Below are 14,991 nucleotides of genomic sequence, written 5' to 3' on the forward strand. Positions count from 1 at the left end.
TCTTGATTTTGGCTCAGGTCATGGTCTCAGGGTTATGAGACTGAGCCTGGGGTCTGTGCCACACTCAGTGGGGAGTCTGCTTGGGATTCTCTCTCTCCATTTCCCTCTGCCTCTCCCCCCTCAAGTTCTCTCTCTTTCTCTCTCAAATATAAAATATATAAATTGTGTAAAAAAAAAAAAAAAGTAAAATGTCTGACACTAGAAGATGGGAGCAGGGAAATTAAAGTGTATCTTTGAAAAGGTCCCACTTTATACATGTACTGGTATACTAGTACTGGAGGCAGACTGTGGTAAGTTAAAGACGAATGTTCTAAACTCCAGAGCAATCTCACACACACAAAACTCCACAGGTGTAGTTAATATATCAACAATGGAGATAAAATAGAATCATTAAAAAAAAGTCGATTCAGAAGAAGGTGGGAAAAGAAGAAAGACAATAAATACTAGATGGAACAAATAAGAGCAGGACAGTAGATTTAAACCCAATCATATCTATAATCACATTCAATGTCGATGGTCAGACATATAATTCTAAGGCAGAGAATATCAGACTGCATAAATTAAAAAAATCAAGATAACTACAAACTGACTACCAGTAAGGCATTTTAAATATAAAGACACAGATAGGTTAAAAATAAAATAGTTCCGGGGCGCCTGGGTGGCACTGTTGGTTGGACGACTGCCTTTGGCTCAGGTCATGATCCCGAAGTCCCAGGATCGAGTCCCGCATGGGGCTCCCAGCTCCACAGGGAGTCTGCTTCTCTCTCTGACCTTCTCCTCACTCATGCTCTCTCTCACCATCTCTCTCTCAAATAAATAAATAAAATCTTTAAAAAAAAAAAAGTAAAATAAAATAGTTCCAAAAGGTATGTTAAGCAAACAATTTTTTTTAAATTAAAATTGGACAAGATAGATATGAAAACAAATATTCTGGGGGGGAAGAAAAGGACATTACATAGTGAGAAGAGTCAGTTGATCGAGAAGACAAAATATCCTAATTATAATGCACCTGAGCTCCAAAATACCTGAAGCAAAAACTGACAGAACGTGAAAGAAGAAGCTGTAATTAATTCTAGGAGCCGGAGATTACAATCTACCTGTCTAGGTAACCGATAGGATGAGTAAAAATTAGTATCTGAATGATTTCAGAGCAAAAATGAAACATGCAAGTAAATATAAAATGACTAATCTTGTTTCTTAATTTATAAAATTTAAGTCTCAAATTATAAAAATGTAGGAGGGGCAGAGAAGAGTCTAGATTTGATACCATAGTGAGAAGATAGTATTTCAGGCTGCAAGACTGAAACAGCACCAGAAATAAACATGGCTGTAAAGGCAGCCACTCCCTCCCACGCCGCCCACAGGAGGGCAAAGCCAAGCTCAGCTAAAGGCTTCAGCTATGCTTCTGGGAAACGTAAGCCACACTCACAGCAGTCCCGTGGTTCTGTGCATTATACATCACTCCTGCAGTCATTTCAACATTTGGCAATCATGGGATCTATTATTAACTGAAAGGACAAGGTATCTATTTTTTAAAATAATTATCTTTATAGAGTGAAATTTGAGTGTCTATTTGAGTATAAAGTGAAACCAAATGTCTTAATTTAAGAGGAAATTACTGGTTAACTACCACTCCCAAGAATATAAAGTTAGCAGAGGAAGCAAGATCCTTTGCAAGAAGCTGAATTTATGGTAACTAAAATTATAAAACACTGTAATGAAAAGCGAGAGTCCTATCCATGAACTTCCTGGCACCTCCTTGCAGCAAACTTGTAGCAATGGGCACATTCAAAGGTTTTTTTTTGTTTTGTTTGTAACAGAGCTTTAAAATGAAAATTTTAATTTCCAAAAATGATACATTTTTTTTCCTCTGAGCAGCTTGAGGATAACTCTTAATTTTTCCTTAGAGGAAAAGCTTTTGCATCCTGGAACCTGGAAGGAATGTCCATTTCAATGTCTATGATATACCTACATTTTGAAGATATTACCTCAAATAATCCTCACAAAAACTACTGAAGTAAGTAGAGGTTTACCTATTCCCAAATCACATTCTTCTTTAGACCTGTTTCCTTACTAGAAAATGAAGAAACGTGGACGTGGAAGAAACGTGGACTAAGTGATGTTTAAATTTCCCTCCAGCTTTAATATTTCATGATTCCATATAAAAGTTTCTGGGTGTTTATTCCTGAGAAGCTTATCATTTGGCTAGGGAGTTAAAAACAAGTAAGTAATTTTAGGCACCAGCAAAAAGTAAGAATTACCTAAACCTAGCAAAAATGATCAATGTAACCTGAGTGGTGAATGGTTCTGAGGAATCAGGCTAAAGCCTAGTCATTAGAATGTAAGAGAAGACTGGCCTGGAGGCTAAGGGAGAAGAGGAGGAGGGGGACGGGAAGGGAGGGGGAGAAGGGCAGGGGGAGAAGGGCAGGGGAGAACACGGGAGGGAAAGAGAAGGAGGAGAGAATTTTTTGTTTGCCAAGACTCCACTGAAGAGATTAATGCAAAAATGGTTACTGAGTTCCACTGGTCCCTCCAGAAACATTGAAGTGTAAAGACACACACCAAGAACTACTGAACTAAATATCTAGCCCATGAACAATTTTTTAGCAGCTAAAACTGAAATTACTAATCAGTGAATTATACAGATTTTCAAATCAATTACCAAAAAAAAAAAAAACCACCCCCGAAAAACAAAAATCACCTTCTATGTGACAGTCTTAGGGTAGCATCAGTACTGCCCCAAGGTATGCCCAGGAAATCCAGGCGTGTCTCGCTGAACACGGCATGCTATTTAAAAAGATGAAAAACTAATCAACCGCTAAAACCTGTGCTTTTCTTTTTCTAGAGGCAGGCAGGGCTCTGGAGGTGGCAGGGGCACCTTGTGCCTGGTAAGCGACTGCCGGAGGTGACTGTTGTTCAGCAATCCCGCCACATCTCCCAAAAATCAGCTGGGGTCTGGAGTGCTGACTGGAAACACAGTGTGTCCTCTGTGTTCCTAGTCCTTCACATAAATTACCACAACCCTCCAGTTACGGAGTGAGGAAGTCACCAGAGAGAGAAGTACAACACACGAACTACAGCCGGTGACCCCGCAGTAGCGGTGTATGGTGACGGACGGAAGCCACGCTTGTGCTGAGTGCAGCGAAACGCAGAGACGCGCTAAACCACTCTGCGGCGCGCCTGCAACTGACGGAACGTCATAAGTCAAGGGCAGTCGGGTTTAAAAATTTTTTTTTGAAGATTTTATTTATTTGACAAAAAGAGACACAGTGAGAGGGAACACAAGCAGGGGGAGCGGGAGAGGGAGAAGCAGGCTCCTCGCCGAGCAGGGAGCCCGACTCAGGGCTTGATCCCAGGACCCTGGGACCGTGACCTGAGCCGAAGGCAGACACTTAATGACCAAGCCATCCAGGTGCCCCTAAAATTTTTAAAAATAAAAATTAAAAAGAAATGATCACAATTCTGCCCAAGCTAAGAAAATTGTCATGAAGACCCAACATTCAGGAAGGCTATTGCGGCTACCTAGCCTGTGCTTCACGCCAGGACACGTGTACCCACACTGTCACTTCCAGCCTGGGCCATCCTCCAGCTGGACCCTCTCTCCCCGGCCTTCCGGTTCTGGTTGCCGTCTCTTCCACAGGCCCATCTCTTGGTTTTGGTAACCAGTCCAGAGCCCAGTGAGGGGCTCGAACTCACAACCCTGAGATTGTGAGTTAAGCTAAGACTCAGTCAGAAGACTGAGTCAGAAGCTTAGCCGACCGGGCCACCCAGGTGCCGCCCCACCCCCACAATCTGGAGCTTCTTTAAGACCTCAATAACCTACTTCCACCTCCTGGCCCTGCTCTCCCTGCTCCATCCCTGCTCCATCCCTCGCCCTACCCTCAACGCTTGGTAGGGTCCCACTTTTTTTGTCTCCCTCCAAACTAAGGCTGCCTTGGCCATGCTGGACTATGCTCAGAGTGAGGGGACCAGGCAAGTTACCGAATCTGTGTCTCAGTTTCCTCAACTGTAGAACAAGCATAATAATAATAATAATAACAATAATAACAATAATAGTAATAATAGTAATAATAATAATAAGGGGGCACATGGGTGGCTTAATTGGTTAAGCATTTGCCTTTGGCTCAGGTCATAATCTCAGGCCCCATACCAAGCTCTCTGCTCAGCAGGAAGTCTGCTTCTCCATCTCCCACACCTCTCCCCCGCTTGTGCTCTCTTGCTATCGCTGTCACTATCTGTCTCTCTTAAAGAATAATAATAATACACACTTCATAGGGTTGATATAAATAATGAAAGAGTTTATAAAATACGTAAAAGAGGGCCTAGTACAGATTAAGCACCACCACTGTTACTATTTCTTCGGCAGCCATACCCGCCTCCCTGGGCTGCCGTGGACGGGCGCCACCACATGTGCGCGTGGAGCTGTCCCGTCATCTCTCCTGGCTGTGGAATAAATAGTGACAATGTGGAAGCAGCCCTGGGGACCTAACCCCAAACTTGCTTCCTCTCTCTCAATCCCCAGGAACTGCTCCTGCACAAGAGGTTCAGAAAGTAAAGCCGTTTCTGGTTTAAAAATCTAACGTTACCTAGGAATCACTCGTAGTGGCCAGTACTCTAACCTCAATGCAGACGTACAATGTTCTGGAATGTTGTGTGCTTGTTTATCTGCATTTCCAATCATCCATCAGTTCTGGCTCAAATGCTTCAAAAATAGTACTTCAGGGCGCCTGGGTGGCTCAGTGGGTTAAGCCGCTGCCTTCGGCTCAGGTCATGATCTCAGGGTCCTGGGATCGAGTCCCGCATCAGGCTCTCTGCTCAGCGAAGAGCCTGCTTCCCTCTCTCTCTCTCTCTGCCTGCCTCTCCGTCTACTTGTGATTTCTCTCTGTTAAATAAATAAAATCTTTAAAAAAAAAAAAATAGTACTTCATATAATTATATTTTCACAACACCTACCTAAGTGTTTAGAGGAACAAGTATAAAAAGGAGGCAGAGTGGCAGGCACACAGAGCCAAAGATGATAAAATGAGTAAAAGGCTGCAGGTACTACGCTTCCAAGTCTGGGATCACTAACCGTACGGCTCTGCATTCATTCTGTCTTCCCGAGGTGTCTCCTCAGACGTACAACTGGGATGACAGGGAACCACGCTTACGCAGGGGTTTGGTAAGAATCACAAACGTCTCTTGAATTAAACCACAAACAATATAGGGCTGTGAAGGTTAGGAGGGCCTATAAAAATAATTCCTTAAGTGGGCAAACAGGATAATATTTAATGTTAATATATAGTATACTGAAAACCTTCTGATGAAGAACAAAGAGAAGATAATCTTTGAGCACTGCACACAGTGATAAAGACTCGTAATTAAAGGGCAGAAGTCCTTCCGTTGGAGACATCTGAAAACAGATCTAGAAAAAGACCAAGAAGCGAAGGACTTAAAATAGCACCTCTTGAAACAAGAGAATAACTTTCTTCTCTTTTCTCAAAAGCAATATAGTATGCAACTAACAAAAAACGTTTTTTAAAAATGTGAAACTACCTAAAAGTCTCTATAGAAAACTTCTGAAGTTCAGTGCCAACCAAACGGCTATTGACAGTACACGCACCTCACACCGTAGCTATATGTTCAGGACAACCTAAAGGATTAGAAGAGACCACATGTGGAAATTAAAAAATAACAATCCTGCTCCTCATTAAATTATGACTAATGTTCTACATATGGGCAGAACAAAAACTAGGTGCCATTTTTTAAAAAACTCCCAACACCAAAGAATAAGTCAGGAAAGGAATGCAATTCACCATACTATTTTTGTGTCTCATTAGTGACTACAAAGTAAAAAGGAAAATAACTTGCCTCTATAGCAAAAATTCCTTTGTCGCGCCCATATAATTTCATCTCTTCTGGGAAATGCTGAAAAGCATTTATATAAGGAATGTGGCCCTCTTCAACAAATCTGTATTTTCAAAAAGAAAGTGTCAGTAAGAGATACATACTGATTCAGCAAAGCAGAACAAAAGAGCTGAGATGCGTTTCACAGCTGAGGTGAGAACCAGTTGAGCCCGCGGAGTCTCCCACATGTTTTTAGGGAGGATAAATCTGAAAAGATTAGTTAGTCTCTGCACCCATGTGTGGAGATAACATTTAGCCAACTGTCTAATGATATCTTGAAGTTTCTGACTGACTAGATGAAATATTTCTACGAAGTATAGCACTTACTTGTCCGTTCACCTCCAGGCTTGCAGACACGGCCTCCTCCTAACTCTAGCACCCTTCACGTGACGAGCGTCATTCTTCTCCTAAGTCACTCTCTCAAGGAGACTTCCCGGATCCATTTTCCTTGTTAGAAAACGGACCTTGTCTACCCGCCTGTCCTCAGTCTCTACAACAGCGCACAAGAGATGCTGGCTCCTAGAGGTAATCCAGGAAAGGGACCTTGCCCATTTGCTTACCACTCCATCCCAAAGTCCAGTACACAGCAGCTGATCAAATATTTGAGTAAATGATTGAGTTTGGAGAAAATAGCACATATATATAAATAAATACACATACATATTTATTTACAATTCATGCATTAAGTCAACAGAAATTTATCGAGTACTAAAACCCAGCACTATTTGAGGCTGTGAGCATACAGCAATGAACAAAATCGGAAAACTCCTTGCTCCCAAGGAGTTTTATGTTCTCATGAAAAGAGATGACAAACAAAACAAATGAATGAAATCTATAGTACGTTAAATAGGTAAAGATGGTAAGGAGAAAAATAAAGTAGGGAAGAGGGGCGCCTGGGCGGCTCAGTGGGTTAAGCCTCTGCCTTCGGCTCAGGTCATGATCTCAGGGTCCTGGGATCGAGTCCCACATCGGGCTCTCTGCTCAGCCAGGGAGCCTGCTTCCTCCTCTCTCTCTGCCTGCCTCTCTGCCTACTTGTGATCTTTGTCTGTCAAATAAATAAAAATTAAAAAAAAAATAAAGTAGGGAAGAACGCAGAATGAGGAATGGGGGTACTGCAACCTAGGCCATATATACGTATCTATTAGATTTTTTTAAAAAGATTTTATTGATTTATTTGGCAGAGAGAGAGAGAGAGCGCGCGCACAAGTGGGGGAAGAAGCAGAGGGAGAGAGCAGGGAGCAGGGAGCCCGATATGGTACTCAATCCCAGGACCCTGGTATCATGACCTGAACCAAAGGCAGACACAACCAATGAGCCACCCAGGTACCCCATCTATTAGATTTTAAAAATATGACAATAGTTTAAAAAAATAAGATAAAGACAGGAATAAGTTAGTATACAAATGTTTTACACTGACATCTTTGTTGTTGTTACAGCTAAACTGACATCTAGCTTCTAGCTTTCTGTTTGTGAATGAACAATATTGATTCAACTTTACTTCAAATTAAAAATATGATTTAATTTTTTAGTCTACTGAAAGTTGAGAATTAAATATTATGTAAAAATGGTGTTTTGTGAAGTTTAACGATAACGCAGGCTTCTTTAGATCAGCGCTACAGGGAAAACCATCCTCATCTAGGTTTTCATTCATTTCTTTAATTTACTTAAAAGTATGTGTGTGTAGTAATCAGTATCCGTATTATTTTAGAACTATATTCTTGGTTTAATATTATTTCATATACAGGATGTATTACATGCTTATCATTTTATAACTGTGTAGTGTTCCATGATGTTAATATATTCACAATTTATACAGTCATTGCCCCCATGTGATAATACACATATGTCAGCCCTGTGTGAGGGTTAGCTGAGAGTCAATCAAGCATGAAAATCCCCCACCATGGCCCTAGCGGGACCGGCAGATAGCCTCAGTGGATGCCTCAGTAAAGGCAGTGCCACAGTGCCCCACAGAGGCACACGCACAGTGCTGTGGGAGCAGAGGGAGGAATGACAAACCTGACGAGGGGAAGCAGAGACAGCTACACAGAGAAGTCTTGGCCATCTGGGGGTTTAACAATTTTCACCATTTATAATAGTGCTGCTCGTAATCTCTTTTCAAGTTCGATCAGTTTCTTAAAAATTTCCTTTAAGAAAAACATACTTTTTCAAAAAACAGCTATTGAATCAAAGCTCCGAATAATCAATTTCATTTTCTTAAGTATTATCAGATGAGTCTCTCAATCAATCCAAGAAGCTGACAGAGGAACTGCTATAGACTAAAAGCATCTCATATGCCCTTCCTGGCCTTGTCACCTGAAAACAGTCTCTATTTATAATTTGTTGTGCTTTAAAAAGGTTTCTATCTGTGGTGGATTGGAAATTTAACAAATGGATTCTTTATCACAGATAACTAAAGAAGCGCTGCACTGGAATTAGGTCGTGTCCATCTGCAAAACACATCCAGAGGCCCCTCACCTTGTTCCACTTCAACTGCTTCCATCCTACTCCAAACCGCTATCTCTTGCCAGATGTACAGCAAAAGACCACTTGGGTCTCTCTGCTTTCACGCTGCCTCCCTAGAATCCATTTTACTCCTAGCTGCCTGAATGGTCAGAGAATGTCTCCCCTGCTAAAATCTTCCAGGGGCTTATTATCACACTCAAAAGCCAAATTCCTAATGAATATTTAAGGGGTTTCCTTCTAAAGTGATGATTACGCTCTGGAAATAGAGGTGATGGTTGCACAACCTTGTAAATATCCTGAAAACCACTGAATTGCACATTTAAAAGTGTGAATTTTACTGTATATGAATTATACGTCAATTTAAAAAAAATCCAAACGCTTAGCCTGGCTCACTAAGACCTGTCCCTGGTCCCCGCTTAGTATCCCTCTGTCCTCACCCTCCCACTGCCCCTCAGACTGCCCCTTCAAATTCTTACTCCTGTCGCATGAGCCTCCTCTGCTCCTCGATCCCACAGACCTTGCTCTTGCTTGAGGGCTTGCCACTAGCAACCTCGCTCTACTTGGGGCGAGCACTGCGGACATCCACCTGCTATTTCCACTCACGGTGCTTCTCAGTGAGCCCTTCCCTCATGACCAGTCTAAAGCAGCAGCCACCGTCTGATTTCAGTCTTCTGCATCGCACTCCACTGTTTCATCATTATTTATTTATATGCTTGTCTATCTCCTCCTTTAGTCTTGAACTTCACGAGAGCAGGAACCTGTTCTCTATGGTTCACCACTGTGATTCAAGGGTCTAGACTCTAGAACAATGCCTGCATCTAGTCGGTACTCAGTAAATATTTGTGGAATGAGTACGCTTTGACTATTTTTATTTATTGTTGTTATCACTAGGTAGACAAGGTTCTTTATTTTTATTCTTTTAAAGATTTATTTATCTGAGGGGACACCTGCCCGGGTGGCTCAGTCGGTGAAGCATCTGCCTTCAGCTCTGGTCAGAATGCCGGGTCCCGGCACCAAGCCCTGCATGGGGCTCTCTGCTCAGCAGGGAGTCTGCTTCTCCCTCTTCCTCTCCTCTGTGTGCTCTCTCTCTCTCTCTCAAATAAGTAAAATCTTTAAAAAATATATTTGAGGGAGGGGCGCCTGGGTGGCTCAGTGGGTTAAGCCGCTGCCTTCGGCTCAGGTCATGATCTCAGGGTCCTGGGATAGAGTCCCGCATCGGGCTCTCCGCTCAGCAGGGAGCCTGCTTCCTCCTCTCTCTTTCTGCCTGCCTCTCTGCCTACTTGTGATCTCTCTCTGTCAAATAAATAAATAAAATCTTAAAATATATATATATATATATATATATATATTTAAGGGAGAGAGACATAAACACAGTGATCGAGCAGGAGGAAGGGCAGAGGGAGAGAGAGAATCCCAAGCAGACTCCCCACTGAGCACAGACCTGACACAGGGCTTGATCCCGTGACTCAGATCAAGACATGAGCCAAAATCAAGAGCTGGACACTCAAGCAACTGAGCCACCAGGCACCGTAGACAGAGTCAGTTAAAGGCTACTTTAAGAATTGTGAATTTTTTTTTTTTTTAATTTATTTGACAGAGAGAGAGAGCTCATAGGTAGGCAGAGAGGCAGGCAGAGAGAGACAGGAGGAAGCAAGCTCCCTGTTGAGCAGAGAGCCCGATGCGGGGCTCTATCCCAGGACTCTGAGATCATGACCTGAGCCGAAGGCAGAGGGCCTAACCCACTGAGCCATCCAGGCACCCCAAGAATTGTGAATTTTTACTAAGGACTATGGGTGCTGCTAAAGGATTTAAACTGGGGAATGACATACAGGATGAGTATAAGGTACAGGGGTATTGGGGCTAGACTAATGATGTATTTCCTTCCCCACACTGTTTTTTAAATACTTTTTCTCCATTTGGCAGTAGTTCTCAAATGTCAGCATCTGTAAGAATCCCCTGGATGGCTTATTAAAACAGAGTTACCAGGCCCTTCCCCCAGAGTTTCTGATTCGGATTAGAATGGGTTAGAATCTGGTTAGAATTTACATACTTGTAAGTTCCTAGGGGATGCTGCTGCTGGTGGTCAGGGAGCCACACTTTGAGAAGCTATGACTTAGAGCTCCTTCTCTGAGAAACACGGAGAAAGAGGAGTAGGGGGAACGGTCCCTTTCCTGTTGCTCCAAGCACTTAGGCTCAGTTCCCAAACGTGTATGTCCCACAGAGCAAAATAAAAGCCCTCCAGCTAATTAGATCCAATCTCCCTGAAGGCACTTCAGAATTCTTCTTAAAGGGAGGGGAGGAAAGGAGGAGGAGGGGAACAGTAAGAGAGAGGGAGAGAGACAAATGCATAGGATCTTATTACCTCTAACCTTCCGACCACAGCTAATATTCTCCCTAAGCAGAATTATGGGTGAATATTGTTTTGTCCATCTTGTTAGGCGTCTAAGGTCCTGTTACTCCCTTAGAGATTGCCCTGAGTAGCTGGACTGCCCCTCTACCCAGTTCGAGCGACATGATTTGATTGTTGTTTCTGTAAGACCCCTGGGCTATGGAAAGGAAGAGGGACAGGTGAGGCACAAGACGGTGGGACACAGGGCCCACTTGGAAGGTTGCTAAGTAATCCAGGTGAAGATATGGAGGGAATGGGGAGAAAAAATAGTTTGAAGGGTTGTTTGGGAAGGATAATTGCCAGGATGTAACGACTGACTGCAGCTCTGGGGAGAGGAAAGAGTCAAGGATGAATCTTAAGTTTCTGGATAGGAAGAAATGGAGTGTGGGATATTTATGAGGAAAAAAAAAAAGAACACTGGAGAATGAGCTGGACCGAGGAGAAAGATGATGAAAGATGAACTTCTTTTCGTCATTCTGATTTTGAGATACCATAAAGACACCTAAGTAGTGTCCAACAGGCAGTTGTATGTATGAATATATGGGCCTGACCCTCACTAGACAAGTCTGGGCTGTAGATATAAATTTGGGTGTTGTCATCATCATATAGATGGTAATTAAAGCCTTGGAAGAAGATGAGATCACCCAATGAAGGCATATAGAGCAAGGTGAGGTTTTTAACTTAACAGTAAAATTCACTGAATCATGGACTATCTGCATGCAGAATTAATCACCTCTGAGAAAACCCTTGTTAGTTGGTTGATGTGGCCAAATTCAAAGGCACTATCATCATTTACTGGAGGTTATTTTATTTAATCAAAGAGCCTAGTACTGATGATGATGATGAAGAAGAAAACAAAATAATAGCTAGCACTGAGTTCTTATTATGTGCTAGGCACTGTCCTCAGTGCTTTTTGTGCAGCAATAATTACTGGAAGTAGTTACAACTCTGTGAGGTAGATGTTATTATCAGCCCCATTTCACCAAGGATGAAACAGAGGCAGAGAGAAATTAAATAATTTACTCAAGGTCACATATAAGTGGCACAGCTGGGATTCAAACCCAGGAGTCTGGTTCCAAATCTGTGCTTGTAAAAATCCCTGTATACACTAAGTAAACGCAAATGTTATTGTTTAGAATACATATAAAGCAAGGCAAATATGAACCCACTAATGATTTCGGCGTATCTTCTATTTAATGAGAAAGTCTTATACATGATGCCCTCATTAACTCATTAACTATAAAACACTGTAAATTATCTTGAAAAAAAGCCAATACTGACCATTCACTAACAGGTTTTTCTAATACTTTTGTCCTCAGTTTATCTTATAAACACAGAGCACCTACACCATAGCTCTCACCGACACCAGTGCAAGCTGCTGTGGGGCTACTAATGACCATTTGCCAACAGGAAGCTCATCTGTTCATCTTCTCTCTTAGAAATGCAAAATACTTAATACTACCACTAAACTACGTGTCACTTTTTGTCTTCAGACTCACATTAATGATCTCACATGAGATAATTAATCTTCCAACACCCTGTGTAAGGTAAATACCATTATTTCACTATATGAATAAGGAAACCAAGGAGATGAGTTACCGGCCAGAAGATTACATTTCAGAACTAGAACTCAGGCTACCCAATCTTTCCTGTCTTTCCCTCAATGTAAGCCTCGTAAAATTCAAGATATCCAAAGGTTGTCCCCTGGTTCACACAGATAATCAGCAAAGACATCATTATACAAGAGGTCGAGCTTACCTCAAAAGATCCGAAAGAGTAATTGTCTCTCTCTGCCACAGTAAAGACAGATAGCAAAAAGCAAGTGTCCTTGGCACCGTCATCTTCACGATTCCCTTCTCCTTTTGTTGCGAATATTTGACTCCATCAAGAGATCCAGAACAGATGGATGCTGTTTCTTAGCGGATAAAGAGAGATTTTTTTTTTAAGTGCAAGTAACTGTTTGGACAACAAAAGAAGGAAAACGACAAAAAGAATCCAAGGAAGCATTTTCAATATCTTAAAATCAAGTTATAATTGATACAATCTTTAAAAGAACAATTTGGCAATAAAGAGCAATGATGGCTTAGAGGAAATCGACGAAAAAGGTAATCAGTGGTTCTTTATAGGAAAGGAGTGGCCAGAGATTCTAAAGAGGGATGTGACCTGCTGGCATTTTTTACAGTGAATAGGAACAATTTTTCAAATAAATACAAGAATAAACAATTACAAAGCAAAACAAAAAGTAAGTAACTGCTTTGATGCAGGCCCTACCCGGCAGGTCCCTCTGAAGGTCTGAGAGGCTCTCCGAAACACTGACTAGGGCAGCATCTCCTCCCGCTCCCATCCTCCGAGCACCCTAACCATAGCACATAACTTGCCCTCGTTCATTCACTCAACACTCACTCATCTCATTGTTGTGCCACCATTCGAGGTCTGGGGAAATGACAGGGAAGTGTCTCACATCCCTTCCAACTTACATTCTAGCAATGGGAGATGGTCACTAAACAGAAAAAAAAATCACAACTGACAGACAGTGGTAAGTGCCACACAGAAAAATAGCCATGTAGGGGAACACAAAGTGATGGGAAAAGAAGAGACAGGTGCGACTTTATATGGGTGCTCAGGGAAGCCTCTTGAAGAAGACAGCATCTAAGCGGAGACCTGACTGAACTCAGAATAACTCCTGAGAGTCTCAGGAAGAACACCGAGTTCATCAGCGTGAACTTAAAGGAGCAGTGAGAGCGGGGATTGGGGGCGGTGGGCAGCGCCTGCGTGGCTCAGTCAGTGGAGCATCTGAGCATCTCTTGGTTTCAGCTCAGGTCATGGTCTCAGGATCAAGGGATCCAGCCTGCATCAGGCCGCAAGCTCAGCGTGGAGTCTGCTTACATTCTCTCTCCCTCTCCCTCTGTCCCTGCCCCCACTCACACACTCTCTGAATAACTAAAATCTTCGGAGGGGGGAATAAAAAGAACAGCAAAAAAGCCAGTGTGGTGAGAGCATCATGGGTAAAGGGAAAGTGGTAGGAAATGATACAAGAAAGAGAGTAAGAGGGCACCTGAGTGGCTGAGTTGGTTAAGCATCTGACTCCTGATTTCAGCTCAGGTCATGATCTCAGGGTTGTGAGATCGAGCCCCATGTGGGGGCTCTGTGCTGGGTATGGAGTCTGCTTAAGATTCTCTCTCTCCCTCTGTCCCTCTCTCTCAAAAATAAATAAAAATAAATAAAAGTGAGAAAGAAACCATATTATACAGGACTTTGTAGGTCATGTTCTGCACTTTAGATTTTATTCTGGATATTATAAGAAGTTTCTGGAGAGTTTTAAACAAAGGACCAATCTGATTTCATTTGTATTTTTAAAAAAGCTCTCTCTGGTTGCTGTAGGAATGGAGCTATAGGAGGGCAAGAGTGGACACAGGACACTATCATCTAGGACAGCGATGACAAGCACTTGGACTGGAGTGGTGGCAGTGCAGGTGGTGAGAAGTGGCTGGAATCTGGACATATTTTGAAGCCAGCAGAATTTGCCTGTAGACTGAACGTGAAGTATGAGAGAAAAAGAAGATGAGTGTGATCCTGACAGTTTGGGCCTTAGTAACCAGCAGAATGAAAATGCCATTTACTGAGATAAGGGAGATGGCAAAAGAGCAGGTTTGATGAAAGAAATCAAGGTTTTAGAATTGCATGTGTTAAGTGTAAGATCCTATTAACTGTACAAATGGCTATGTAAGTAGATAATTGAATATAAAAATCTGTAGTTCAAAAAAAAAATCTGTAGTTCACTAGAGAATCTGGAGACAGAAATTTCTGAGTCATCAGTGTGTCGCTGGTATTTAAAGACAGAAGCAGGATAAGTAGAAAGCAGGACTAAGAATGACCCCAAGAGACTCCATGATTTCTTGGACAAATCTCTCTAAACTATTTCTCAAAATCCCCCTTTCCAAGTCCTAAAAATCCTTTCTTCATAGCATTTATCAATAACTGAACTTTTAAATAAATGTGTGCACTTACTGTGCAGCTCCTCCTACAACAATCTAAGCACCCTGAAGGCAGACAACCTTGCTCATCGCTGTGTCCCCAGGGCCCCAAGCAGGCTCTAGCATGAAGGAGGAATCCAATAAATACTTGGTGACAAAGAGGCCAGCGGTTCAAGATTTTTCACCAGAGTGAAAAGATTTTTAAAATGCACAAAGAGGGAGCCTAGGTGGCTCAGTAGGTTAAGCATCTGCCTTGGGTTTAGGTCATGATCCTGGGGT

At 42.3% G+C, this 14,991-nt stretch overlaps 1 protein-coding gene across 2 annotated transcripts in view; it reads right to left on the reverse strand.

Annotated features, from left to right (window-relative positions):
- TAF1B (TATA-box binding protein associated factor, RNA polymerase I subunit B) overlaps positions 1–14,991 on the reverse strand; it is a 68,189-nt gene that overhangs the window by 33,663 nt on the left and 19,535 nt on the right. Inside the window, exons 7-8 of one of the 2 annotated variants that reach the window (XM_044262094.1) lie at positions 12,497–12,647; positions 5,851–5,950 (exon numbers count right to left, since the gene is read on the reverse strand). In XM_044262094.1, the coding sequence (XP_044118029.1) occupies positions 5,851–5,950; positions 12,497–12,647 (251 nt within the window). Of the gene's footprint in view, positions 1–5,850; positions 5,951–12,496; positions 12,654–14,991 lie in introns of both variants that reach the window. The other variant, XM_044262093.1, reaches the window with a different exon arrangement.

Source organism: Neovison vison, chromosome 8 (assembly GCF_020171115.1).
Source record: "Neovison vison isolate M4711 chromosome 8, ASM_NN_V1, whole genome shotgun sequence".
Lineage (NCBI taxonomy): Eukaryota > Metazoa > Chordata > Mammalia > Carnivora > Mustelidae > Neogale > Neogale vison.